Source organism: Crotalus tigris, unplaced genomic scaffold (genome assembly GCF_016545835.1).
Source record: "Crotalus tigris isolate CLP2741 ecotype Arizona unplaced genomic scaffold, ASM1654583v1 scf7180000018371.15429387391:27106975, whole genome shotgun sequence".
Classification (NCBI taxonomy): domain Eukaryota; kingdom Metazoa; phylum Chordata; class Lepidosauria; order Squamata; family Viperidae; genus Crotalus; species Crotalus tigris.
The window spans coordinates 25,844,932-25,871,794 of NW_024096970.1; the positions used below are offsets into that span (position 1 = coordinate 25,844,932).

The 26,863-nt window shown below is 36.9% G+C and overlaps 1 protein-coding gene across 5 annotated transcripts in view; it reads right to left on the reverse strand.

The window, feature by feature from the left end:
• Nucleotides 1–26,210, reverse strand: part of ARHGAP5 (Rho GTPase activating protein 5) — a 39,302-nt gene extending 13,092 nt beyond the window's left edge. Inside the window, exons 1-3 of one of the 5 annotated variants that reach the window (XM_039351881.1) lie at nt 25,965–26,210; nt 17,874–17,949; nt 629–4,521 (exon numbers count right to left, since the gene is read on the reverse strand). In XM_039351881.1, the coding sequence (XP_039207815.1) occupies nt 629–4,351 (3,723 nt within the window). In that variant the 5' untranslated portion in view covers nt 4,352–4,521; nt 17,874–17,949; nt 25,965–26,210. Of the gene's footprint in view, nt 1–628; nt 4,522–16,194; nt 16,232–17,867; nt 17,950–25,745; nt 25,891–25,964 lie in introns of those variants that run through there. The other 4 variants (XM_039351880.1, XM_039351882.1, XM_039351883.1 and 1 more) reach the window with 4 other exon arrangements.
• Nucleotides 26,211–26,863: the final 653 nt, after the last annotated feature.

Genomic DNA, 26,863 nt, shown 5'->3' on the forward strand with positions numbered 1-26,863 from the left:
ACCTAGAACCTATTTTGCTACTTTGAATAAAGATAAAAACAAATGATAATCTGAGTTTTGTATTCAGCACCAATTTAATGTAAATGTTAATGTATTAATGCAAGAATTAAGTGGAAAAAATATTAAGGAGAAACCCATCAAAACTGATAGGGCAAGCTACTGTAAATAAACAGAGAATTAACCCCACATTTACTGATGATGTTACCTGGTTGGGTAATAAAATGTCTATAAGGAAACAAAGGTTTGTCACTTAATAGTAAAAGAAAAAAGTAGTCAATTGGGCTAATAAATTTTAACTGGTTCAACGCCAAATTATTTTCTCAGAAAATTTACTTGGGTATCATCACAATCAACTGTTTTCTAATTTCAAACACACTTTTTGCTAACCTTGTGCTTTTAAAGTTGCTTCATATGGTAACAAATGGCATTTTTTTTCTAAACCACGATTCAATAAGATTCAATAAGAAACAAGTTTAAGCCAAATAGTTAATGCTGCTAAAGTTGCAAGGACCAGAAATGAAACCCATTTATATCATACAGTTTATATATCATTCTGTAATGCTGACAAATTATGCATGTCTCAAAAAAGCAGCATTTTGACTGTATTTAAAACATTTTTAAAACTTACTTTCTTGTCTTCTTTCACTTTCTGGGTTTTCTTCTTCATCTTTTTATCATCCAGCTCTTGATCAGATGTAATTGCAGGGTTATCAATGCCACCTTTCCATGTTTCCACAGGGGATAAAAGTGGATCTTCTTCACTGCCACGATGTCTTCCTTTTCTTTTTGTTTTAGACATTGTAAAAGCTTCATCATCACTTGCATCTGAATGTGCTCTTCTATAGTAAGATTTGGCTTTGCTGAACAACGTTTTAGATTTATATTTATATTTTGAAGGCCTTCTTTCTCCATGGGTCTTTAAAATTCTGTCAGGAAATCCATTTTCTTCATCTCCTTGGGCATTATTTATAATAGAGGAATTTCTAAATTTAATCATACGATTCTGACTATCTTCTGGAGTTATGTAGGTATCATCAGCAACACCCCTGTGCTTAAAAATAGTGTCTATAGGTTCAGCATAGTTATCAGACTGTTCAAGATCATCAGATGGTGCCAAAATCATTCTAGTTTGTTTTTTGGGGTATTGTTTACCAATACCTGCCTCAATGGTTTTTAATAGATTTGGATCCAGTTTTTTCACATTTGTCTTGGTTACAATTGGTTTTGGCTTTATAGGAGGAGGCACTTTGTGGTTGCGTTCATGATCATGACAATTAGGTGTACTATGAATGGGATATTCATTACCTTCTACATCCAAACGGTATTTTGAGCGATCGGGTGTTGGAAGTAACTGTACCTCATCTCCAATTGGACTATAAGGAGGTGGGGCTTCAGTATCATCTTCTGAATCTGGGTAACAGTTGTAAGCAAGAGAACTTGCTCTAGGAGAATGCAAGAAAACATCTTCATTTGTGTGTGTTGTCTCTCGTGTACTCTCAGAGATATAAGAATTTTCAATCATGTTTTTCTTCTCCAAAACTTCACTAAAGAACAAGGTGAAAACTTCAGTCTGACGGTGATATTGAGATAACGAATACAGAGCTGTAAATTTAGCAGTAATCTCAGTTGCTATATGTTCACCTTCAGTCATCAATTCTTTGATAGCCTCATTCTCAAAGAAGTCTGCCTGACTGTCTGTAACAGCTACTAATTGTACAGGAATAGTATCTTGCACTTCTGAAAGAAATGCTCGAAGCATTCCCATAGATGCTTTCCGTTTAGCAGAATAAACTAGAATATAGCCATGAACAAGTTCATCTTTTCTTACACCAATTGACGAATGATATGATAATATTGTAATTTGTATTCGCCTCCGTTTTTCACCTATAATTTTATCCAGCATCAGGGAATTATTCTGACCAGCTTGAGCAGCACTACAAGAATGAGAATCAAGGAATGGAGAAAGAATAAGATCTACACTGAATGGATCTCCACACATAGCACACATAACAATTCTTAGATCAGCTTCTGAAAGATCTTTAATTGAAGGAATAGGACTTACAACATCAAAATTGTGTTTAACTGCATCCAGAACATTCCTCAATGCTTGCTTTATCTGAGCTTCATTAAATTTACGTGGATAAGTACCAGCAGGTACATCGATAAAAGGACACTGCAACTTGTTTGCTAACTGCTGTCCCTGATGTCTCAGAATAGGTAAATTTTTGCTAACACTTTCTCGTTGATTGGCCAATATTAGAGTAAATGGAAGGTTAGCCATATACTTGTCTCTTCTTATCTGAGAAGCTTCAGTCCTGATTTTTCCAATGGATTCACCAATAAAATTAAGTGATTCAATTGAATTAAACACACAGAAATATCCATGAGGTTTGAAGGCTGAAGTCCATAATTGGCTTAGAAGGTAAGGTGACTTAGCATCAACTGGTCTGAGATCAAGTTCATATATTTTCCCATCTAAGGCATATTCATCATCAGTAGACTGTGTCCGAATCTCATTTGCCAATTCTTGTGCAAGACCATCTTTACCCAAAATGAAAATATTAACTTTATCGATGTTGGCACTATCATGATAAAAATTTAAACGACCATGGTCCAATTGCAGGAGGCTTCTAGCGAGTAAATGTTCCACTTTAATGTCCATACAGCTTTGGCCACTGAGACATGTTTCTTTAGTGGGATGATATACAAAACCTATATGTTTAAGCAGAAGTGACTCTCTATCAGGTGCAAGTTTCTGTAAAGCTTTGTATCTAGGCTCTTCACTAAGAACTGCATGTATTTCACTCATTTTATCAGAACTAGGTGTTGCATTCAAATCCAGGTCATAAAAGAGTTCTGAATGTTCAAACAGCATTTCCTGAAATTCCTCTTTGGCTTTTTCGACTATTTCTCGTTGATGCCTAGTATATACTTCTTTACTGTCAGCTTCTGTAATATATTTAAAAGCTTCATCTTCCATTACAAAACACATAACTTCCTCCCAAGGTTGCCCAGGAGAAATGAACTGAATTTTTTCAAGTGTTTTTTTGAACTTTTCCTTCATTTCAACTCTCCTTTTTTCTGATATTAAATGTTGCACATGATTTTGATATACCTTTTCAGCTTCAAGTGTGCTCAAAAGGTCAAATGGAATTCTCCTGTCATTTATTTTGTCTATATGGTCAGTTTCATGCCAGGGCGTTTTTTCCAGCACCACAAAGAATAAATGGAAATCTTGTTTTTTTTCCATTAATTTCAAAGCTTCAGGCCAACTCAAATGTTCGATCTCTTCGAGGTTTGACAGAAGTGCGTTAAAAGCTCTTGGTAATGTATTAATATATTCATCTCTTCTTTTTCTTATATGCTCTTGCTTAAGCTGCTCAATGTGTTTTGAAAATGTATTCTGGGCTTTGTTTGTTCCCTCTAAATTAATGTAATCCTCATAATCAGGATGATTTTTCAGTTTGTTACTAACAGTTTTCCATGTGGCATGATAGTCTCTCACAGTATGCACAAGTTTCTCAAACTTATCAGTTGATGTTACAACAACTTGTCTTTGTGTTTTATAGGCATCTAAATAAGGGATTATTTTAGGCTTGCCACGAGTTTTATCCATCATTTGTATCAGTGCAGTGAAACACGTCTCCACATTGACATTGAATCTTGCAGATGTTTCTACTACAAGAAGGTTCTTCTTATTTGAAGCAAAAGCCTGAACTTCTCGTAAATAATGGTCCACACACTCATCACATTTAGTTGCTGCTATAATTATAGGTTTTTTAGATTTTGAAAGCTGAATATAGAGGTTATTTACAAATTTAAGTTGGTCATCAAACTTCCTATTGCATCCTTGGCTTACATCAATACATAATAAAAATCCATCGATACTTAGCTTTCCTTCAGGCATTTGCTTTTGCTCAAAGTCTTGTTCTAATCCAAGTTGATCTGTGCAAATATACATAAGTTTTTCTGCTGACTGCAATTTGGTTGCAGCTGCACGCTTTATATAAGGTTGTAAGTTTGTACTACGATGAGGCAGAAATGTCTGATCATCAATGAACTCAGTTTGTTCAATAACATGAATTTTGCAATCTACTCCATCCTCTCCACACTGTATTACATCACCCCAATATAAAAAGTGATCATTATTAACAACACGACCACCAAAGTCAATTGTGCTAAGCACAGAGGTATGTTCAGGGTAATATTCATCTGCTTTTGACCGCACAAATCTATTGCACAAACATGATTTTCCAACTCCACAGTTTCCTTTGTCTTTTTCAGTCCCAGAAAGTCCAACCACACTAACAGCATAGGCTGGGGGACGAGGCTCTTTGTTCTTTGCCATCATAGTGTTCTTCTCATCCTTCTGTATTCACCAACACAATTGGGTGCAACACTCATTCTTAAAAATGATGCCACATACTAAAATTTTATCTCCAAAGTTCAAAATTATTTTCAGTTCTTAAATCCTCATGATTGCAATAAACGTGGGTGTTCCAGATCAATTGTTCCATGATTCTGAAAGAAAAAAAGGCAGTGTATCAATTACAGTTACTCAAAGTTTAATTTTAAATATTGAAATAAATTCTGACAAACATAATACTTTTAAACAATGGTTAAACAGTATTTTAATTATTCCTCAAAATTTTATCTCAGAATGCATACAGAATAATCTTGTATTAGCGACTAAACAGCAAGGTTTGTACAGCTCTTTAAGCAAACAAAGTGCACTTTGACTTTAATACTGAGAAAGAAATTAATATCTAATGTGGATTAAAGTACAATTTTAAGCACAATTATTTCATTGGAACTCATTTCCAATTGTTACCAATGAGGACAAGCCTAACCATTAAATAAATAACAATATACTGGACCACTGTTGCAGACTGGATCCTAAGTAAGCCAGATACTGTTGCTTGGAATAATCAATAATAAAAAGTGTATATATGAAAATTTTGCACTGATTGGATGAATCCTATCTGCAATAAGTAAATAAACAATATTAAATATTAAATATGACTATATATTAACAAAGTTAATGAAATATTTGGATTAGAATATTACAATTGCAACTAATAATCATAATCAGTTAACATTACAAACTATTGTCTCAATAAAAATGTTTCATTATTGTTCACTTTCATCCTCCTTCAAAAGACACAATGAGTTTTCAAAAGATAACAGAATTGAGCAACTACATAAGAACATATTTAAGTTTATATTTTCATGTACAGATCATATTCACACGCTCAATTCATAATAAATTTCTATTATCAGAAATCAAAATGTTATTTCCATTTCCATAGTACGGATGCTTCTTTAAATTTTAGCTATCATATAAAAATCAAATTGATCTGTTTTAGATGATATTAGCAAGAGCACGCTTATTAAATGAAATTATTCAAATAAATTATGTTAAGTCATTATGGAATCTTTCCAGCTTCTGCCAATATTTTTAATGAGTAGCTTTAAGAAATGCTTTTTATCTTTCCATAAGAAAGAATTAAAGTCACATACTAATATTCTATGCTGAAGATTTATAAAAATAAACATAGATTAAATTTCAGATCTATGAATGTTTTAAGTAATTTACAAACATGCAAATACACTTTAACTGGTCAGTGAACTTTCAAAAATGGGGGGGGGGATAGCAAAATTCGAAGTCCCTTAATATGAGCAACTGGACTTCCTTTTCCCTTCAAAGATGTTTCACTTCTCATCCAAGAAGCTCATTCAGAGCTCAGAGCTGAAGAAGCTTCTTGAATGAGAAGCTAAATGTCTTCAAAGGAAAAACAAGAAAGTCCAGTTGCCTTGTGAAAAAGCGTCTTTGGGATTACGTGTTGGAAAAACATTTCTTTTTACATTTCAAATTGCTAACAAGACTTCGAAGGTTGATCATTAGAGCAGGGCTTTTCAACCTTTTCACCCATTGTACCATTTTTAGGATACGGCAATATCCGAGTACCACCAGTCGCCTAGCTAGGTGTCAAAAACTTGATGACCCCCCAAAAAAGGAAAAAAGTGATAAGGTACAGGTAGTCCTTGACTTACAACATTTCGCTTAGTGACTGTTTGAAGTTACAATGGCACTGAAAAAAGTGCCCTCCAAGGCACAGCCGAGCAAGATACCTGCCTGCCCACCCGGCGGCACTCTTCCTCCTGTCCGAGGTTTTCATTGTTGTGAGCATTTCTGTTGAGGATTGGCAGCGAAGGTGGGGTAGGGGGGTATTTGGTTTTTATTCCCCCCATCTGCTGGGTGGTTACAGCAGGTTTTGGTCACTTCACTTCACCCTGGGACACTGTGACCGTCATAAATATGAATCAGTTGCCAAGCATCTGAATGTAAATTACAAGACCCTGGAGATGCTGCAACATTCCAGCTGATTGGCGCTTCTTCTGGGCTCAGCAGAAGTGCTAAGATCAGTGCTGCTTTCCAGCTGATTGGTGCTTCTTCAGGGCTCAGCAGAAGCACCAGGATCAGCGCCGAGCTCCACTTGGAGCCTGGTGCTGATCCTGGCACTTCCACTGAGACCTGACAGCCCCGAAAAAGCGCCGATCAGCTGGAAAGTGGCACTGATCCTGGCACTTCTGCTGAGCCCTGACAGCCCTGCAGCTCCAGCCATCTCTCGCTCAGGCTTGTCCGGTGCTGCCACCGGTTCAGCTCATTCCCCTCCCCTGCTACCACTTTTCTAAGATGGTCGCGTACCACCTGCCAGCTGCCAATGTACCACAGGTGGTACCTGTACCACTGGTTGAAAAGCCCTGCATTAAAGGTCTCCAAATTACTACTTTAAATGAAGCATTTAATCTGTGGACTCAAGAAGTGTTCAAGCTATTTAACATCATACTGGAACCAAAGGCTGTTACTGAAGAACAAATCCTCTTGATCAGCGAAACAGACTTTATGGTGGACAAGAATTCTGGATTTTAAAATAAAATTGGATGATTATTTAAAAATGTAAAAAGATATATCAATGATGCATCAAACTAGCGATACAGATTACCCTGTTAAATTGGAATGTAATACTACACTAAAATTATAAGTGGACTTGGATAAAGAAAACAAGAACTCCAAGAGAAGAGACAAAGATAGTACAAGAAATCAGGAGCTAGAACTTTATGGGACTTAAGAATGGCTGTGAGGAAGGGACAAAAAAATACAAAATTGGTTTATTTGATTAGGCTTAAATAATGAGTTGTTAGTTCTGGTGATGCTTAATTTTTTTTTTCTAAGGTTCAACTGGGTGTAATGAATTAGTTTGCAATATGCAGGTTATTATTTTTGATATGTAAAGAAGGGGTTACTATTTCTGGTAATGTTTAACAGTTTTTAATTTTTGTGATTTTGTTATTGTTAAATTGGGATTAGATTTTTTGAACAGAGTGATGAGAGGGACTTTATGGGTAAGGAATGGCAGAAGCTGGGGCAAGTTTTAAAAAGTGATCAGCCTAGTATCTCTAGCCACTACGTCCAACCCCCCTCACCCCACCTTGAATTACATTGTCCCTTATCTAACTTTTAGCTGATTGAGAATATTCCTGTGCATATAGGCACGAGTTGCAATAAATCAGTTTAATTGGATTTTCACGTTTAGATGTAGCTTTCCTGCCTGATAGGTTTAGATTAAATGAAAAGGGGAATTATATACTTACGTTGTTAAGTATTTAACTCTTATTGGACTATTGTTGATTAATTAGGACAGCTGAAGATTTAGAGAGGTTCATAGAAAATGGGGTGAGGTATGGAATGATGATGTATTTGGTTGGTTGTGGTTCGTGAGGGGATTGCAACTGGTTTGCAGAAACAACTGGCAAGCATGCACATATCCTCACTTGCCTCAGCAGCGGGCAAGCTCCATTTGCATGAGTGGCAGGCGGCGTGCATGCCACTCGCACAAATGCACGTCATTTGCCACGTCATACTTGTGCAGAACCTTCCCCTCTCCCCCATCAATCCGCAAAGCTGGAAATGTTGGGGAACTCTGTTTTAAGCTATAGTTAAGCTGTTAATGTTTATTATAAGTTGATACAATAAGTTGATTATACTTGCTGAGGAAGAAATAAAATTTTCTTCTTAGTTTTTTGTCCCTTTTTGGGAGGATTTTATGAACTTTTAAATATAATTTATTTTTTGTATTATGTTATTGTATTAATTGTATCTGTTCAATATAATTCTTAATAAAAATTATTGGGGAAAAGGTAGTTTTCGATTTACAACCACAATTGGGACTGGAATTTTGGTTTTCAATTGATGTAGTTGTTAAGCACTCCTCACATAGCCAGACTCAATTTGACAACTATTGTTACTTCAGTCATTAAGCAAATCACCAAAGTTATTAAGCAAATCATATGATCATTAAGTGAATCACACACTTAAGTGAATCCAGCTTCCTCAATTAATTTTGCTTGTTGCAAGTCAACTAGGAAGGTTGCAAATCATGATTCATGTGACTGCAAGTTATTGGTTGGTTCCCAACCACTCAAACTGCAATCAGATCACAAGGGGATGCAACATTTGGACTTTCAAGGCAGGGAGTAAGTCACTTTTTCTGAAACAATCACAAGTTTAAAGCATAATTAAATCAATGATCATAAGTCTAGGCCTACCTATAAAAATGGAGTTCAAACTTTTCAAGCTTGTATGTATGTTATTGCTACATGACACAATGCCAAAGAATGTTCAATTGCGCTCTTTTCACAAGAGCAAGGTCATGCTCAAAATCCTACAAGCTAGGCTTCAGCAATATGTGAACCGAGAACTACTATGGCGGAGTACAAGCAGAGTTTCAAAGTGGCAGAGGAATTAGATATCAAATTGCCAACATTCGCTGGATTGTGGAGAAAGCAAGGGAGTTCCAGAAAAACATTTACTTCTGCTTCACTGACTATGCTAAAGCCTTTGATTGTGTAGATCAGGGCTTTTCAACCAGTGGTACGGGTACCACATGTGGTACATTGGCACCTGGCAGGTGGTACGCGACCATCCTAGAAAAGTGGTAGTGGGGGAGGGGAATGAGCTGAACCGGTGGCAGCACTGCACAAGCCTGAGCGAGAGACGGCTGGAGCTGCAGGGCTGTCAGGGCTCAGCGGAAGCGCCAGGATCAGTACCGCTTTCCAGCTGATTGGCACTTCTTCAGGGCTGTCAGGGCTTAGTGGAAGTGCCAGGATCAGCGCCAGGCTACAGTTGGACTCGGCGCTGATCTTGGTGCTTCTGCTGAGCCCAGAAGAAGCACCAATCAGCTGGAATGTTGCAGCATCTCCAGGGTTTTGTGATTTACATTCAGATGCTTGGCAACTGATTCATATTTATGACGGTCACAGTGTCCCAGGGTCATGTGAAGTGACCAAAACCTGTTGCAATCACCCAGCAGATGGGGGGGATAAAAACCAAACACCCCCCACCCCACCCCCGCTGCCAAACCTCAACAGAAATGCTCACAACAATGGAAATCTCGGACAGGAGGAAGAGCGTAGCCGGGTGGGCAGGCAGGTGTTTTGCTCGGCTGTGGCTTGGGGGCCACTTTTTCAGTGTCATTGTAACTTCGAACAGTCATTAAGTAAACTGTTGTAAGTCGAGGACTACCTGTACTTTATCACTTTTTTCTTTTTTTACTCATCAAGTTTTTGACACCTTGCTAGGCGACTGGTGGTACTCGGATATTGCCATATCCTAAAAGTGGTACAATAGGTGAAAAGGTTGAAAAGCCCTGGTGTAGATCACAACGAAGTGTAGCGAGTTCTTAAAGAGATGGGAATACTAGACCCTCTTATCTGCTCCTGAGAAACTTGTAGCAACAGTCAGAACCAGAGATGGAACAACTGATTGATTCAAAATACAGAAACAAGTACTACAAGGCTGTATGTTTTAAGTCTGCTTATTTAACTTATATGCAGAGTACATCATGTACAATGCTGGACTGGATGAATCACAAGCCGGAATTAAGATCACTGGGAGAAATATCAACAACTTCATACATGCAGATGATACCAACCTAATGGGAGAAAGTGAAGAGGAAATAAACAGTCTCTTGATGAGGGTGAAGAGTGCAAAAGTTGGCTTGAAATAATCTCTTCTCTCTCTCTCCCTCTCCCACACACACTCACATGTATGTGTGTATATATATGTGTGTGTGTACACACACACACACACACACACACACACACACACAGAGATCATAGCATCTGGTCCATCACTTCCTGGCAAACAGAAAGGGAAGAGATAAAACAGGGGCATATTTTATTTTCTTGAGCTCCAAGATTACTGCAGAGAGGGACTGCAGTCATGAAATTAAAAGACACTTATTTTGGGGAAGTAAACTATTGCAAACCTAGATAATATGTTAAAAAGAAGAGACATTACCTTATCAACAAAGGTCCGTATAGTCAAAGCTATGGTTTTCCCCAAAAGTAATGTATGGCTGCAAGAACTGGACCATAAAGAAGACTGAGCACCAAAGAATTAATAAATTCTTTTGAATTGTGGTGCTGGAAAAGACTGGTCAATCCTAAAGGAAATCAACTGACTGTTCTTTGGAAGGGCAGATACTGAAGTTCAAATACTCTGGCCACCACATGAGAAGAGAGGACTATCTGGAAAAGACCCTGATGTTGAGAAAGACTGAAGACAAAAGGAGAAGGAAATGGCAGAGAATGAGATGGTTAGTGTCATCGAAGCAATCAACATGAATTTGGGCAAACTCTGGGAGACAGTGGAGGACGGGGGGGGCAAGTGTGCTATGGTCCATGGAATTGCAAACAATCAGACACAATTTAGCGACTGAACAACAACAAAAATGTAACACAAAGCAGAATTTGATACTGTAAGCTAAATAGTTTAAAACTGTCATTTATCTACCTTAATATGTACAATAAACAAGGACTAATATGTATTGCAAAATTCTTTACTGTATACAGCTACTTCCAGTGTCATAAACATAAAATATCCTTTTGTGTTCCTAACTCATACTTCTTTATAAGCTATACATGCAAATACATGAAAAAAAAGAAAAGAAAAAGTTTACAAAATACTTTAATGCTTATTTAGTTATATATTTCCAGCATAATTTTATTTATATCTAGTAAAATATATTGACTCAAATTTATTAATTAAAAGTTCACAACCAATGTGCTTTTTTTTGGCAATGGTAAAATAGTAAAAATTTGTGGATCCTTTTAGGCCTACCCATAATCCTGCAAGGCTATGACTTTCAATGTGAACACAATTCCATTTAATCCTATTAATTGATAAAGAGATTCTGGTTAGATAAGAGCTGCAGACCATATTTTGTCTTTATCAAATATACTGAGCCAGCATCTTATTTTCACTCTAGTATGTTATGTAACTGAATATATTTTTATCTTGCTGGTTTTGTAATTATATTTTTATTATTGATGTGTATTTTTTAAAAAAATGTTGCATAAATAATTTCTAAATAATAAGTACAAGAGCATCTGTTGGTTGGTATGGAAAGGTGCTTTTTTAAAATTTTAAATGAATTACCAGAGAACAGAGAACTATCATTTAGTTTCAGTTTCAAATATAGGAAATACTGGTGGTTGTGTTCACAGTTCAGAGACTAATTGCCTTATTTGTAGTCAGGAAAGATAGAAATGGTTTCCTGCATAACAGATGGCTTTGTGACCATGGAGGAGTGTAAGCAGCATGGAGTGTTTTTATTAAAATATGTTCCTTAGACTTCAGCAAGATATAGCTTGCCCATTTGCTCGCAGACTGTGGCACAATTAGACTATGAGAAGATTAGTCAATATAATTCAGAATGTTTGGCAACAATCTTGCTTTGGGACAATTGCAATAGGAATTTAACTTCAGGAACTTCCAATCTTTATGACATATTTAGAATTCTGAATATATGCCATAGTTATCATCTCAAAATAACAGTCATTTGGATATACATCATACAACAAAAAGGCAAACTAATAAAGATTAAGGGGAAGTCACTTATTCAATTATTTGAATCAAAATCAAAGATAGAATCTCAGCTGTCAAACACAAAATTCTTCTCTAAATGCATAATTCTGATATAATAATATGTTTGATCTGTACCACTCACATCCCAGAATCTATAGAGCCACATTCATAGTGTATAAAGTCCATTCAGGTTAGCTGTTTCTGTTTCAGGAAAAAAATAGTCTAATTTCATTCTGCCTCTAATACGTGCATATTATGTATACACTTTTAAAACATATATTCATACATTTTCTTTCTCTTTTGGACTGCCTCATATTCGCTACTATATCATTCTGCCAGTCTTCTCATTTCCTCCTCCTTTATTTGTCACCCTTAGCAATGGGGGTCATGCCAAGCCATCCATGGTAACAAAGACTCAGTTTCTTCCTTCTTTTTGAATTGGGACAGGGGAATGTGATGGCAACTTTACAAATACTTACACAAAAAAATGGGTTTTCAATGGCTTATCATGTCATTTTCTTTTTCAAGAATGTTTCCTTGAGGCATTATGTGAAATAAAGTTGACAGACAACTGGAAGTCTGTGTTTCATATTGAGCTACTTTTTCCCAAAGTATTATGTAAAACTGAAATAAACTGAATAAAACTGAAATAAATCAGATATTAGCAAGACTTTTCAATGTGAATTTTTAAAACAGGAATTTTAACATTTGTAATGAAAATCTATAAAGTACAAGAATTTCTTAAGATGATCATATATAATCGCCTTTTTGCTAAGTTTTTACACAATTAAATCAAATTATAAGGGCAAAGCTTGCTCAAGAGCATTTTAAAAACAGAAAAACATCCAGATAGTATATTGCAGGCAAAAGTAAAACATCACCTCTCCTTCCAAGCAGCTCATTTCTATCATAAGCCAATAAAAGGAACATTTTCTATTATGTCCTATTGCCTTCTTCTTCTGTATCGTAACTTTTTGAATGTAAGCCTAAAGTCCGTCTTATTTGTTTTTGTTATTTTATAAACTGTTATTTCAAGCTGAAGGTGAATGTAAGCCTAAAGTCCATCTTATTTGTTTTTGTTATTTTATAAACTGTTATTTCAAGCTGAAGAGTGGAATATAAGGAGAATTTAATTTTATTAAGTTAATATTTAATGGGAGAGTCATCTGACAATAACGGAAGAAGTTAGCATTTTTCTTCTGCATAATATTCTCTTTTTAGAGACAGAATCATCTTAAAATTGAGGCTACCTTTAAAGGAAAAAAATAAAGCTTTAATGTAGAATCTTAATATTTTATTATAATACATTTATACTGCATTTTCCTTACATTGCTTGTGTTATTTCAGAACGTTTAACACCCACATTTTGAGACAATCTCTAATATTAAAAACAAAACCTTTGTCAGTCATGGAGAACACTGTCAAATAACTAAGACCATCTTCCAGTTCAGAAATTCTTATATTGCGACAAAGTAAAACAATGAATTTTTACAGCCTGTTTCTAATCTCCACCAGATAAATCTACTAAGTATTTTATTTCTATTGTTCTGCACAGAATTTCAAATAATCTTCATTGCTTACATTTTTAAAAAGAAAAATGGGATGTCAACCTCATTACTTGATTAATGACAATTTAACATCTCATTCCCTCAGTACAATTTTTTTCTCAATACTAAGTAGATGCATATTCTTATTGCAAGTCAATATTTATTTATGCATATTACTTCTATACCACTTCAGCCATTGATTTTCAGAGGTTTTTACTAGATATAAAAGAAATTTTGGATTTTTCAGATTCTTTACCACCCATTCAACACTGCTATAACCCAAAAAGTCATTGTTCAGAAATCCATGTGTTATTTTCCCATAAATATTGTATCAGAAGCTACTTTCTAAAACTTGTAGAATATGTAAGAGCAGAAGCTTCAGTAAGTCTAGCAATATTTTCTGATAGTATTTTTTAGTTTTTTAAAAATATATATATACTAACCTGTCATCCAGTTAGCATACTTGATTCTATCCCGATACTTTTTAAATCTCAAATTATAGATAATCTGTGCTTACTGACCGCTTCATTTAATAACTGTTCAAAATAACAACAGTGTTAAAAAACAGCTTTGCAATCAATCTTCACATTCATTACTGTCGTTATGTCCCACAATTACATGATTACCATTTGTGCATTTCCCAACTGGCTTGCAACAAGCAGAGTTATAATGGAAAACCCAGAAGTAAAATCATCACAATCACATGATGTTTTGCTTAATGACTGCAATGACTAGTTTAACAACCAAATGACAAGTGAAGTTCAGAGTCACATGATTTTCTGCTTAATGACAACAGCACTTAGTGATGGAGTTGCTGGTCCAAACTGTGATCAGTAAGTGAGAATTACCTATACGTTTGACTCTCAAGAATTGAATCGTTTTAATCCAAAATTTCTTTTACATCTAGTTAAAATCTCTTAAAATCAATGGTTGAAGTGATATAGAAATAATATGCCTAAATAAATATTGACTTGCAATAAGAATATGTATCTACTTAGTATTGAGAAAAAATTTATATTGAAGGAATGAGATGTCAAACTATTGGTTATTATTAATGCTTTCAAGGTCAATATTGACTCCTGATGACTACATGGACAAGTCCATGCAAATTTCTTGGCAATATTTTTCAGAAGTGATTAGCCACTGCTTTTTTCCTAGGACTTAGAATGTGACATACAGCTGGGTTTATTCCTTACACAATTAGCCACAACTATGTGGTACAACATGCTAAACACATTCAAACAAATCACATTATATCCTAGTGCAATACGTAAACTCAAACTTTATTTATGTATATGGCCACCCAACTCAAACAGTGTGACTCTGGATGGCATATGAAAATCATCAACAAAACAAATGTAAAAGATAATAGCAAACTTCATTAAAAGCCAACTAAGACAATATAGTTATTATCAAAACTAAAATATACTACCGTATATATTTGAGTGACCACTTCTCTCCCAATCACATCTACCCATCCCAAAGTTTGACAGAAAGGACATATTGTGGGTCCCAAACAGTAAGGAATGTCATCTGAAAGGACCAAGGAGAGCCTTTTCTGCAGCCGCACCCATCCTCTGGAACATCATTCCCTCTAGGGTCAGACTATCCCCAACTTTATTGACCTTCTGGAAGGGCCTGAAGACATTCCTTTACCATCTGGCCTGAAAATCTGGTAATGTGGAGCATGCAAAATGGCTATATTGTTAGTGAAATTGATACTGAAAACCATAGTTTTTTATGGTTTTAACAATCTTTATCAATGGTATTTCATTAATTTATTTATTAATGATGTTTTGATGCTATGATTTTGGTTATTTTTGCACTTTTTTCTGTTTTTATCTCTGTAAGTTGCCCAGAGTCTCCTATATATGAGATAAGTGGCTACATAAATCAAACTAACAAATAAACTTATAAAACTGGAAAATTCTACTACTTCTACCCAAAAGGCTCAGGAAAAAAGCCAAGAGCTAACTGCCTTTCTAAAGGCCTGATCCTTTCTAAAAGTATGTTCTAAAAGAGCAATTTGGTAAGTAAAGAAAAAAACTACTCTCAAGCTTCTTCCCCAGTAATCAGTTTCTCTCCCCTTAGCCCTATTTCTTTTTTTATTAATTCTCTACAACTATAATTAGCAGCTATTCAACCCCAGTTTTAAACTTATTTCAAAGTGTAGTCATCTAAATATAGTTCTTTCTTAAGGAGGCCTAGTCTAGAGGAAAAAAAAATCTCATGATAAAAACACAGCATGATATCCTGTTTTATTCTAATTGACTCAAAACAGAATTACCAGTTCTTCAAGTCCATATAAAACAGGAATCTATAGTTACAGCAGTTTTGAGGATTGTAGGAGAGAGAAGGAACACATGAATCTCAATTTCTTTGGGTTCATTTACAACAGTGGTTCTCAACCTTTTTAATGCCGCGACCCCCAACCAGACGTAAGTCAAGGACTACCCAACCGGTCGTAAGTCGAGGACTACCCAACCGGTCGTAAGTCGAGGACTTTCCCTGCCCGGGAGCACCGTGCATGCGTAGTGCCGTCCCCTACGAGGCGTAGCTGGCAAGCGGCAGAGACGGCGCAGACCGACCACCGGCTGGGCGACCAGCTGGTCCAGCCCAAGGGAGGTAAGGCACCCGCCAGGCCCCATGCATGCCAGCAACTCTCCCTGCGCCTGCCGGCCTCCCACCTCCCACCCCTGGCCCTCTTTTACTTACATTTTTAGTAGTTGCTCAGCAGGGAGGGATGGAAACTTCCAGACAGTTTGCCTTCGCTGCAGACAACTTGCAGCACCGTTTGCAGACTGGGACTTTTGGCGGGCTCAGCAGGGCAGAGACAGCCTGGACAATTCCTATTGGCTATTGAAAGCCACTAGAATTAGACTCTATTCAAGAAGAGTCTATTCTATTGGCTTTCAAAAGCCAATAGAATAAAAGGGACTAGCATAGCTAAGGAAAAGGGGGGGAAATGGCAGACTGAATTGTTTGGCAACCCCCATGAAATGGTCGTTCGACCCCAAATGGGGTCCCGACCCACAGGTGGAGAATCGCTGATTTACAATAATTTAGTCTAGGATTTAGATACTTAGTCAAATTAGATCAGAGTCTTTCTATACATTTTTCCCTTGTGGTTTTATCAAAGATTTCCAACATGTCTTTCACCCAATGAGAATTATTTAACATTATATTGCAAAAATGGGCTCAAACAAAATCTGCAATATGTTTCTTTCTTGTCTTCTCTCATCACTTTGTTTTAGTAGATTCCTGATTTATCAGAAAAAATTAGTTTGCTAAGCAATTTAGGACCATGCAGAATGCAGGTAGTCCTTAACAAGCACAATTGAACCCAAATTTTCTGTTGCTTCTGTTAAGACAGTTGTTAAGTGAATTTTGCCCCATATTACACCCTTTCTTGCCACAATTGTTAAATGAATCACTGCATTTGTTAAGTTAGTAACACAGTTGTTATGTGAATTTGGCTTCCCATTGACTTTGCTCATTAGAAGGTTGCAAAACTCAATCACATGACCCCAGGACACTGCAATCATTGTAAGTATGGGTTAGTTATCAGGGGTTTGAATTTTGAACACATGACCATGGGGATGCTGCAATGGTTGTAAGTGTGAAAAATGGTCATTTTTTTCAGTGACATTGTAACTTCGAACAGTCATTAAATGAACTGCTGTAACTTGAGGACTGCCTATAGAGAAGAAGTGCTCTAGTCAATAGTTCACACAATCACAATCATGCTCATCTGAATCAATATTAAATTCTGAGACTGGGGGCACTTTTGCAAGCAACAACAAATGTTATATAGCCTAAGATTTTTTTTGAGGGGGGGGAGTCTATTATTTAACAATTATGTAAACGTTCCTCTGATCAACATGTAGTGTGATCTCTAAACCAATCCCCTGGCCATGGCCCACTACTGGGCTTGAGCTATTCAGAACCGGGCCATGAAAGTAGCAGGCAGCCGGGCCATGAAAGTAGCAGGCAACCTGCTGCTCCCCATGTGTGTGAGCAGCAGGTGAGCATGTGTGCATTTGCTCCATTTATGCAAGCGGCGGGGGTATGTGCCTACCAGTCACACTATTGGAGTTGCGTGTGCGCACTTACCCGCTGCTCATGTGAAACCATCTCCTCCCCCCCCCAAAGCCAGAAAGGTTGGGGAACTCTGCTCTAAACAACAAATAAATAGAAATCTATTATGGCCAGAGTTAGGATTTAGGGGTTTAGTCTTACATAGGTCTACTTTGGAGAAGTAAAAATTTTCACTACTTTCTGAGCAAATTATAGCACAGCACATACCTAATTTGAAGCCCATTTAAAAAAATTAAATTTATAAAATAATCTCTCCCCATTCCCACAAATATTCAGAAATTTTAGCTTACCCTTACAGAAAAAAATGCAAGGAGACTGTTGTCAAGATCTTGCAAAGTATTGCAATGTCACACATTTCAGTGATGTAAAGATCTAAAAATCAAGGAGATGAGACATTTTTAAAAGCATAAAGGCAAAATAATATATAGCGAGGTAATTTTTTTCTTAGAATTTTCAATTACTTTTATTTAACTCTTTATAGTATTTTAAAATGCTTCATACTACCTACTTCGATTAGTAGCTCTGTACAATTTATGTTTTAATTTTTAAAACTTATGAAAAGTTTTTATTCTTTATTAAGATTTGTTAGAAATAAACAAAAGACCATAGTGTTTCAGTTATTTCTAGATTGATATTAAATGAATCTGTACTGGAAAAGAGAATTGCAAACTATTTTCCTAGATTTAAGGTGATATTCATCCCCCAGACCGTAGAACAGATATGAACAGCCAGATTCAATTGGGCTACATTTTCTAACAGTATTTATTATGGCCCTTGCTGATAAGGATTAGAATTTATTCATTATTCATGAACATTACTCATTTGACACACTTTTCATTTCTTGTAAAACAATGCACAAAACGTCATGTATTAAAATGTTAATTTACTAGATCTCAATGCAACAGATTTTGCTCAGAATTTACTAATTTTCCATATTGATTAGCATCAATTGTTTAATTACCAGATTCACAAATGACATAAATTGCCAATAGAGGAGAATATTTGTAAATCAGGATTGAAATGAAAGGTCCTTGGTACTTTCTGAGCTTGCTTGTTTTCCTGCAGACATTTCAATACCCAAACTAGGTTAACATCATCTATGCTCTTAGGTAGTAGGGTTTGCTCCCATTTTATATTCTAGTAGTGGCTTGCCCTGTCCATGTTGGTGGGAGTGATTTAGGTGGTTCTTTTGTTGAGCTGTTTACTGTTAGCTTGTTTGGCAGTTCCAAAACATTTCCCTTATAGCCCTGATGGCAAACCTTTTAGAGACCGAGTACCCAAATTGCAACCTAAAACCCACTTATGTATTGTTGGGTGCCGGGTGGGTGTGGCCAATTGGTGGGTGTGGCCAATTGGGTGGGCATGGTGTGGGTATGGCTGCGGTGGCAACGGCAGAACTGGGTGGGACTAAAAAGTTCAATCAATCAATTCCAACTTTGCGAGTTCTTTTTTTTTTCCCCGCAAGAAGTTGAAATTGATTGAACCTTTTTTTTTTTTTGCACACGGCGGCAGAGGCCTAAAGCGAAAAGGTTTTATAAAACCCAGCTAAAGGCCTAGGACTGGGGCAATGGCGCGCGTGCCTACAGAGAGGGCTCTGAATGCCTCCTCTGGCACCCATGCCATAGGTTTGCCACCACTGCCCTACAGCAATCAGCACTCAGATGAGAAGAGATTAACATCATACCAACAACTAAGATGTAAACAATAACCTAATCAAGCAATTTCCAAACAAGCAAACAGTAAACATCCCAACCAAAGAACTACCTAGACCACTCTCACCAACACTGACAGGGCAAGCCATTAAAATATAAAAGCAAATCCCACTCCCTACTAGCACTGAAGATATCCCCTAGTTTGGGTAATGAAATGTCTGCAAAAAAACAACCAAGTTCAGAGAATAGCAAGAAACCCCATTAAACAAAATGGTTCTTCACAAAGAACCTGTAGATTTCATTACCATATCACAATAAACTGGATGTTAAAAAAATACATAATTTATAAAACGTCCAGTTGTTACAAATGTCTCCATAAACACAAGCAGCCTATTTCTCATGTCACTCTCAGCTAGGAAATATAAAGACACTATTACCCTTGTTACAATTTGAACTTCACAGTGACCTCTGGATAATCACTCTGAGGACAAGAGTCCAGACTAGACAGATCTGTACAAAATTCCATTAGTTGTTAGTGAAGAAGTTTGAGATTTTAATTTTGATACCAATTAACAATAATTTGTTTTGGATCAAATATGGCTTTTGAATATTTTTATTCTCTATATATCATAATATTTAATCTTAAAATTACAATGCATATGTGAGAAAGACAAAATCATAACTGCCCAGAAGAGGGTGCAACAGGCATACAAACAAAAGCTAATAAAAAATTCTCCTATCAAGAAATACAGTTTAGAAATCCAAAGGTAAATGTAGACCCTGCCCCAATTACCTTCCTACTCTGAATCTGACCTTTAAGGAAAAAAGTCATCTCCTGAAAACAGCAGAAAAAAAAATCACAAACTCTCCATTCTATAAATGTGCTAGATCAGAACATCAATCACTTGGATTAGAAAGTGTTAAACCCTCTAACATTTAAGCATGCATTATGAAAAAAATGCTCAGTTAGGTATATGCTCAAAAGCTAACTAATATTGGAATCCAGGGGGTAGACCACCAGGAAATACCAGGTTTGTAAATTAGACTAATATTTAAAAAAAAAATCACAAAGAAGGCAATGAAATGTTTGCAAAATGTCTTGCTAATTGGATACTTTTGTGAAGATAACTTTTGTGAAGATAATTTTGTGAAGATAACTTTTGTGAAGATACTTTTGTGAAGATAACAGGAGCTGTGCTTGAATCAAAGACTTTATGCTAAAATTAGAGAACATGAAATAAACTGTGAAATATAATTCTTCAATGTTATATTACCATTTTTCTTATACTTAGATTGTGACTGATGAATTTTACGTTATAAACAAAGTATACATAAATATTCAAACACACCCAAATTCATTCAGCACAAAGTAAGTACTTTGTTAGCGGATTCCCCCCTGAAGTGAACTTTATGGCCTATTACTGAGACATTTTGAGATATTCTGCAAAAATGTTACCAAATTAACTCAAAATTAATTGGAAACAATTATTCAAATAATAAGCAGCTTTCCTTATTTTATATATATTTTAAAGTGATGCAGTTACAAGCCTTCTCTGAAAAAGATATAAAATTCCTAAATTTCTAAGCCTCTCCCTGCTAATCCAGCATCTTATTCACTATCATAGATGCCACTTTCTGCAACTAAGGATATGGATATACAAATCTATCATAAACCTACTATCCAAAATAATATAGGAGTTCAAGTGTTGGAGGGATACTGTGGAGAGACTGCCTCAAATCTATCCTAAGTCACAGTAACTCACAGGATAACTTTGGACCAGTCATTTTTTCAGCCCAACCTTCTTGTAAGAAAAATAGGCGGAAGCAACACTAGCTACATTGTTTTGAGCTCCTGAACAAAATGCAGAATATAAATCTAACAAATAACTTTCAAAATTGCCATTACAAAGAAACCCCAGAAAAGAAAAGAAAAGAGCACATGGTCATGTTTTAATCAGACTGTTCCTGACCCCCCCCCCCAAAAAATATCATTTCTACCATTTGCTGTGTCGAAAGATCCTTGAAGAAAGAAGATTCCAATTGTTGTTTTTATAATTTATTCTTATTTTTTGCACTGCTATTGAAGCTAGTTGTAAGGTGCCTTGATAGTATTTGTCTTCCAAAATAATTCAAATAAATACGTTTCACATTACTAATACAGTCAATTTATTATTAAATGCTTACTCTATCCAATATTAGAACCTGGGGGGTTCACTGAAACTAGGATTGATGCAAGAAAGACTTTTTTCATATAACAGTCAAATAATGATCATAGGGATAAACAAATTTATATATGATAGTGATACATTGCCTGCTAGCTTTAAGTGCCAGCTTTAAAGGCCATACACTATCTCCTACACTGCAATCAAAATGTTTTTAGCTAGTGGGAAGGGAAGGGGATCACTGCAAACTTCACTTGTCACCTATGTAATACAGAAAGCTGAAATACTTAGGCCTTTCACTTGATTTCATGTACAAGGAAACTTGACTTAAGAGATTTCCATTTAGTAGTCCATATGCAAAGAACAAATTTCTATCCAGATATTTCCCTGAAATAATAGAAAATGGCACTTTATCTGAAGTAGTATAGATGAAACAAACATGTTAGCAGACATTTAAGCATAATGGATATGCTCTCTCCCTCCCTCCCCCCAACTGGACTGCATGGTACTTCATACTGAATCTAAACCACTGGTTATGACTACTTTGTATTGATTTCAACAGTAAAATATGGTAATATCCATGAATCCAAACCTAAATGTTTTAACAAAACAGTATTTAACTGTGTCTCATTAATATGAGCTAGAAGACTATCCAGTTCTCTGAATAAACACTGAAATAATAATTTCAGGAAATTCATTCTAATGCCTTGTGTTCTACCAACAGCTGTAGATATCTCTGTTAAATCTTTAATGAATTTCATAAGTACTTCTATATCCAAATAGATGTTCCTGATAATAAGAATAAGAGCATCTTAACAGTTGCCAAAGCACCAATTGTAACTTCTGCTGGCTAATCTGGCAACTGTCTAGCTTTTCCTAAAGAAGCTACTTGGATAAGCACAAAACATTTCAAACGTAAAAGAAAATAGGTCCAGTTGCAACAACTCAGCTCCCAGATAACTCTATGTGGATGACTGGGAATCTTCACTGACATATTTTCTCTAAATGGTTATTATAAAGATAGAGTTTCTATTTCCTTTCTCAAATATTTGTGTTTCTGCTATTTCAAATTCTGAAAGATTGAAAAATCAATCTCCCTATTTTTTTGTTTTTCATTTATTGGAGAAAAGCTTGAATTCATCTTGTTGCTTCCAACATCTGTCCAAAGCTAACACAAATGGCACATCTTAACATCACATCACTGAAGAAAACTGGAAATAGCCAGAGGAACTTGCTTTTAGTTTTAGAGACAGGCATTGCAAGACAAGATGAACCTGACTGTATCTTGAATTCTGACAAAGACTACCACTTGTCAGGCTTATATGATTTGTTTATTGCTTAATAATTTACAGATTTGATTAATCATTTTCTATACTTCATAACATTTGTAAAGCTGATTTCCTAAAAATGTCATTTAAATTTTAGAAAATGGTCTGTTAAACAGATGTAGCATTTATAGTTGGCAAATATTTTGCCACTTTAACAAAAGTGTCTTCTATCAGGGCTCCCCAAACTCCGGGCCGTGGACCGGCACCAGGCCAGCAACCGGGCTATGCAAACAAGCAAAGCCCCATCCGCAGGATGCAGGCAGCACATGAAACTACGCCCCCTCTGGTCCATGGAAAAATCTTTCTCTATAGAACCAGCCCCCGGTGCCCAAAAGATTGGAGGCCTCTGTCTTATATTACTTTATAAAATTACTCCATATGTGTTATTATATTAGAATTATTTCAAGTGACAAAATTTCTAAAATGTTTGTGATAGCCAACAATTACTCCTAAAAACCTGCCCAGATATATTTTGCTAGATTAAAAACTTCTTTAAAAAGATAACTTTGCACTTAAAGATTTTTAACATTTGTTATATAATATTCATTTAGCATCAATATCAAAAACTTTCAAACAAGACATGAATTCCCTGATTTATTGAAAATTATACAAAGTGCAAAGTTCTTTCTACTATTTCTAAAAATTGGATTCCACATTGGGAAGCAAGAGAGTCATTTTATCTATTATAAACATTTATTTCCCCCCCCCCCAAGAACTGCTAACTACCATACAACTGTAAAATTACTTATAGAAATATCATAATTATATTGTAAGTTCTATTTCACCAGCTTATTGTAATTCTATAAATAAATATTTACTGCAGAATAAATTATTTCATTGTATGATAAAGTGCAGGAACCTCACAATTGCATCACAGCAATTCTTAAGAGATTAGCAAACATGACAGAATAAACATTTAGGTCCAATTTGATAGATGTACATACTTATGAAGTGAAATATTAGATCATAATTTAAAAGAATGTATTGCAAAGTCATTCTAGACCAAGACAACCAAGCAGATGCTGTCCAGATGTTTTGGATTCATGGCCCAACAACTGCAGCCAGACAGTAACTGGCCTATACTTGCAATTATAATATTAGCAAATCAAAATTCATCTTCAATTAATACAGCTTAGAGGCAATTAGGCCTTTAGTTAAAGTGCTTAGAACAGAGTAACGTATGGAGTGCAAAGTATATTATTAATGAATCTAGAAAACTCAGGGTGAAACAAAAATTACATATGAATAAAAACCCACACTCAGGAATTTAAAAGTTTTTTGAAATCTATTTAACAAACTGAACAGTGGTTTATGTATTTGTCTTTTAAAACTAACAGTAGGAACAATCTGAACAAAAATATGAGTGGTAAAATAATAAAGGCAAATCGACAAGCACTACAGAATATTTGGATTAGGCTTTACTTTATTTTTTACATTATTAAAAGTATTTTATTACAAGAATTTTATCAAAACTACCAGTTTTATTTGCATACCAAACATTAAAGTTCTATTAAAAGTAGCAAATAAAACATTTTAACAGTTGTCAAGTGAAATGCTGTACATTCTTCTCCAGAAAAATACCCATCAAAGTTAAAGGGATTTAGAAGTATGCATAGAATTTCACTGCAAATTTAGGCCCTCTTATTTTGGATCAAGAATTGTTGGTGAGACTTCAGCTTAATGCTTAAAGCATAGATAACAACTTGTTCAAATATACTATGTTAATGTAATATGGTACATTACAAAGTATCTGCTAAAAGTTCAAGGGCTAATACTACTTAACCGTAAACTTACAGCAAGTTTTAATTGTGATGCTACAATTTCCATTTGTAATGTCTCTCTATATTTGCAATATATATTTTAATGTGTTCTGATTAATTACAAATAAAACATTCATTAGTAACTTCACAAAATAGAAAAGCAAGGTCTGTAGTCATTAATATTATGAAACAAATATTTAATATCAAGAACAAAACAAAGTAGAATTGTCCACATACTAATTAACCTTTTGGTCAAGTATGTATGTATGAATAATGCTTTGTCAACAAAGATCTAAATACATGGTAAAATGAATATTCAATTGATCTACAACTGTTTGAATCCAGGAACTTGCCTTACCGTGCAATGCAGACTTTGAGAAATGTCTGCTAACTGCTGGTATCTAACAGGGAATATATACTAATTATCATCAAAAATCTAATCTAAGTACACCCACCACTGGCCTATTTTAATCTAAATTTAAAACATTTTCCTCCTACTTTTCAAGCAAATCCTTAACACTGGATTTGCTGAATGTTTCACATAGAAGAGTACATATGGGAAGGTTTCCACACCCTTTTTTTAATACCAGAGTATTTGATGGGAAAAAAAATTAAAGCCAGCAAGCAACCAGCCTCTGAATTAATTACGTCTCTCCTCAGTCAAACTGCCATTTCCAGACTTCTATCTAGGGCTTTTCCTTGATAGAGGAAATCCAGGGGTTACAGAGACAAGAAAGAACATGAAGAATTGTAGTAAAGCAACACAGCCCGCCTAACCTCCTGTTTCAAACTACATTATATCCACCCTACGGAGCTGGGGGAGGGTTTAAGGAGAAAAAGTAGGCCACTCACATCTTTAAAAGAGTAAAGTTTGCTATGGCGAGATTTTGGGAGGTGGTCAGAGAGGAGAGGGGAGTAGGGAAACTGAGGAAGAGAAAGAGTAAAGAGCAAAGCAAAAATAATGGGAGGGGAGGGCGGCTTAATCGAGAAAAGAATCAAGAAGGAAAGGAGAATTGCCTCCTTCCTGCCTCCTTCCGTCCTCTCCTCTCCCGGGGGAGCCGTGACCAGCTGGCAGCCGTCGCCGTCGCTATTAGAGCCTGGTAGAATAAGCTCCCAGCCCCCGGCGGGTTTAGGCCTTCATCACCTGTCTGGGACCAGAGCAAGCAACGCTTCCAACCCTTCCCCCTCCTTCCCGGGTGTGTAGGTATGGAGAGGGCTCCCACAAGGAAGGAAGAGGAAAGAAAAGAAAGCGGAGCTCTGACCTACCCAGCAATCTCTCTCAGAAGTCTCGGCTGAAGGCGGCCCCAGCTTTCCTCGGAACTGGCAGGAGCCGGTAGAGCCCGGACCGCTGCAGCAGCGACACCCGGCTCCGAAACCCCAACGCCGCTGCAGCTATGGGCTTGGGTGTAGTTAGCGAGGGGTGGGGGAGGCCGGTATGGATCGGGAGGAGGGCTTACAAGGAGGAGCGGCTTAATTTCTCCTTACCTCGCTCTCCGGCTTTTCCACAGCAAGAACAGCAGCATTCCCGGAACTCTCGCTCCGCGCCAGCGGCCGCCGTTCCCCTTCAGATCGCAGCTCCCTCACAACTCTCGGCCCATCTTCATATCTCCTCCCTCCTCTCGGTGTTCCCGGCTTCGTAATGGCGGCGCCTGAGCCTCCCCAGCACTGGGTCTGCTGATGGACCCGCGTCTCTCTCACTCTCACAGAGACACTCGGCGCCCCCCTCTCCCTTCCCCGCCCCCACCTCTAACTTTACCTCAGCAGCTTTCCCTGCCTTCCCTCCCCCCTCCCTGTTCTTGCCCGCCGCCGCCGCCGCCACCGCGGCTCTGCGCGCGCGCGCCCCCGAGGCCTACCCCAGGTGCGCGTGCGCGGGAAAGGCCCTTATCAACGTTTCCGTTTCTTTACTGGGCCGCTGTCGTCGTCGTGAGGTCCCTCGAAGCCCTGCCTACGCAACATGCGCGCGCGAGAGCTTCGTCTCGGGAGCGAGCTCGCCCGTTTTATATGTGTTCCGTCTCCCTCTCCTCGTCCTCCTCTCCCACGCACATACACATACACTCCCACGGCTTGCTGAAAGGGATTGAGTGGGGAGAAGGCGATGGTTCCTCGCAGTTCTCGTTTCGGACCCTGCGACTGAAAGTGGTAGAGAAGGAATAAAAGCTGTGGTCCTTAGAAACCGACGGAAGTGTACGTGACTCTCTAGGGAAACGAGTAACCTCTCCCGACTACAAAATCTTTCACGATTAAGATTATACATAAGCAGAAATATCAGTACGCCGAGAGTGCATCCGAAGAGGCGTTTCTTCAAGCGTGTTTCAAGGCCGGTTGATCTGTGTGATTTCTCTTTATGCGTTATTTTCCTAACGCCTATCCTTCGAAGTCTTCGG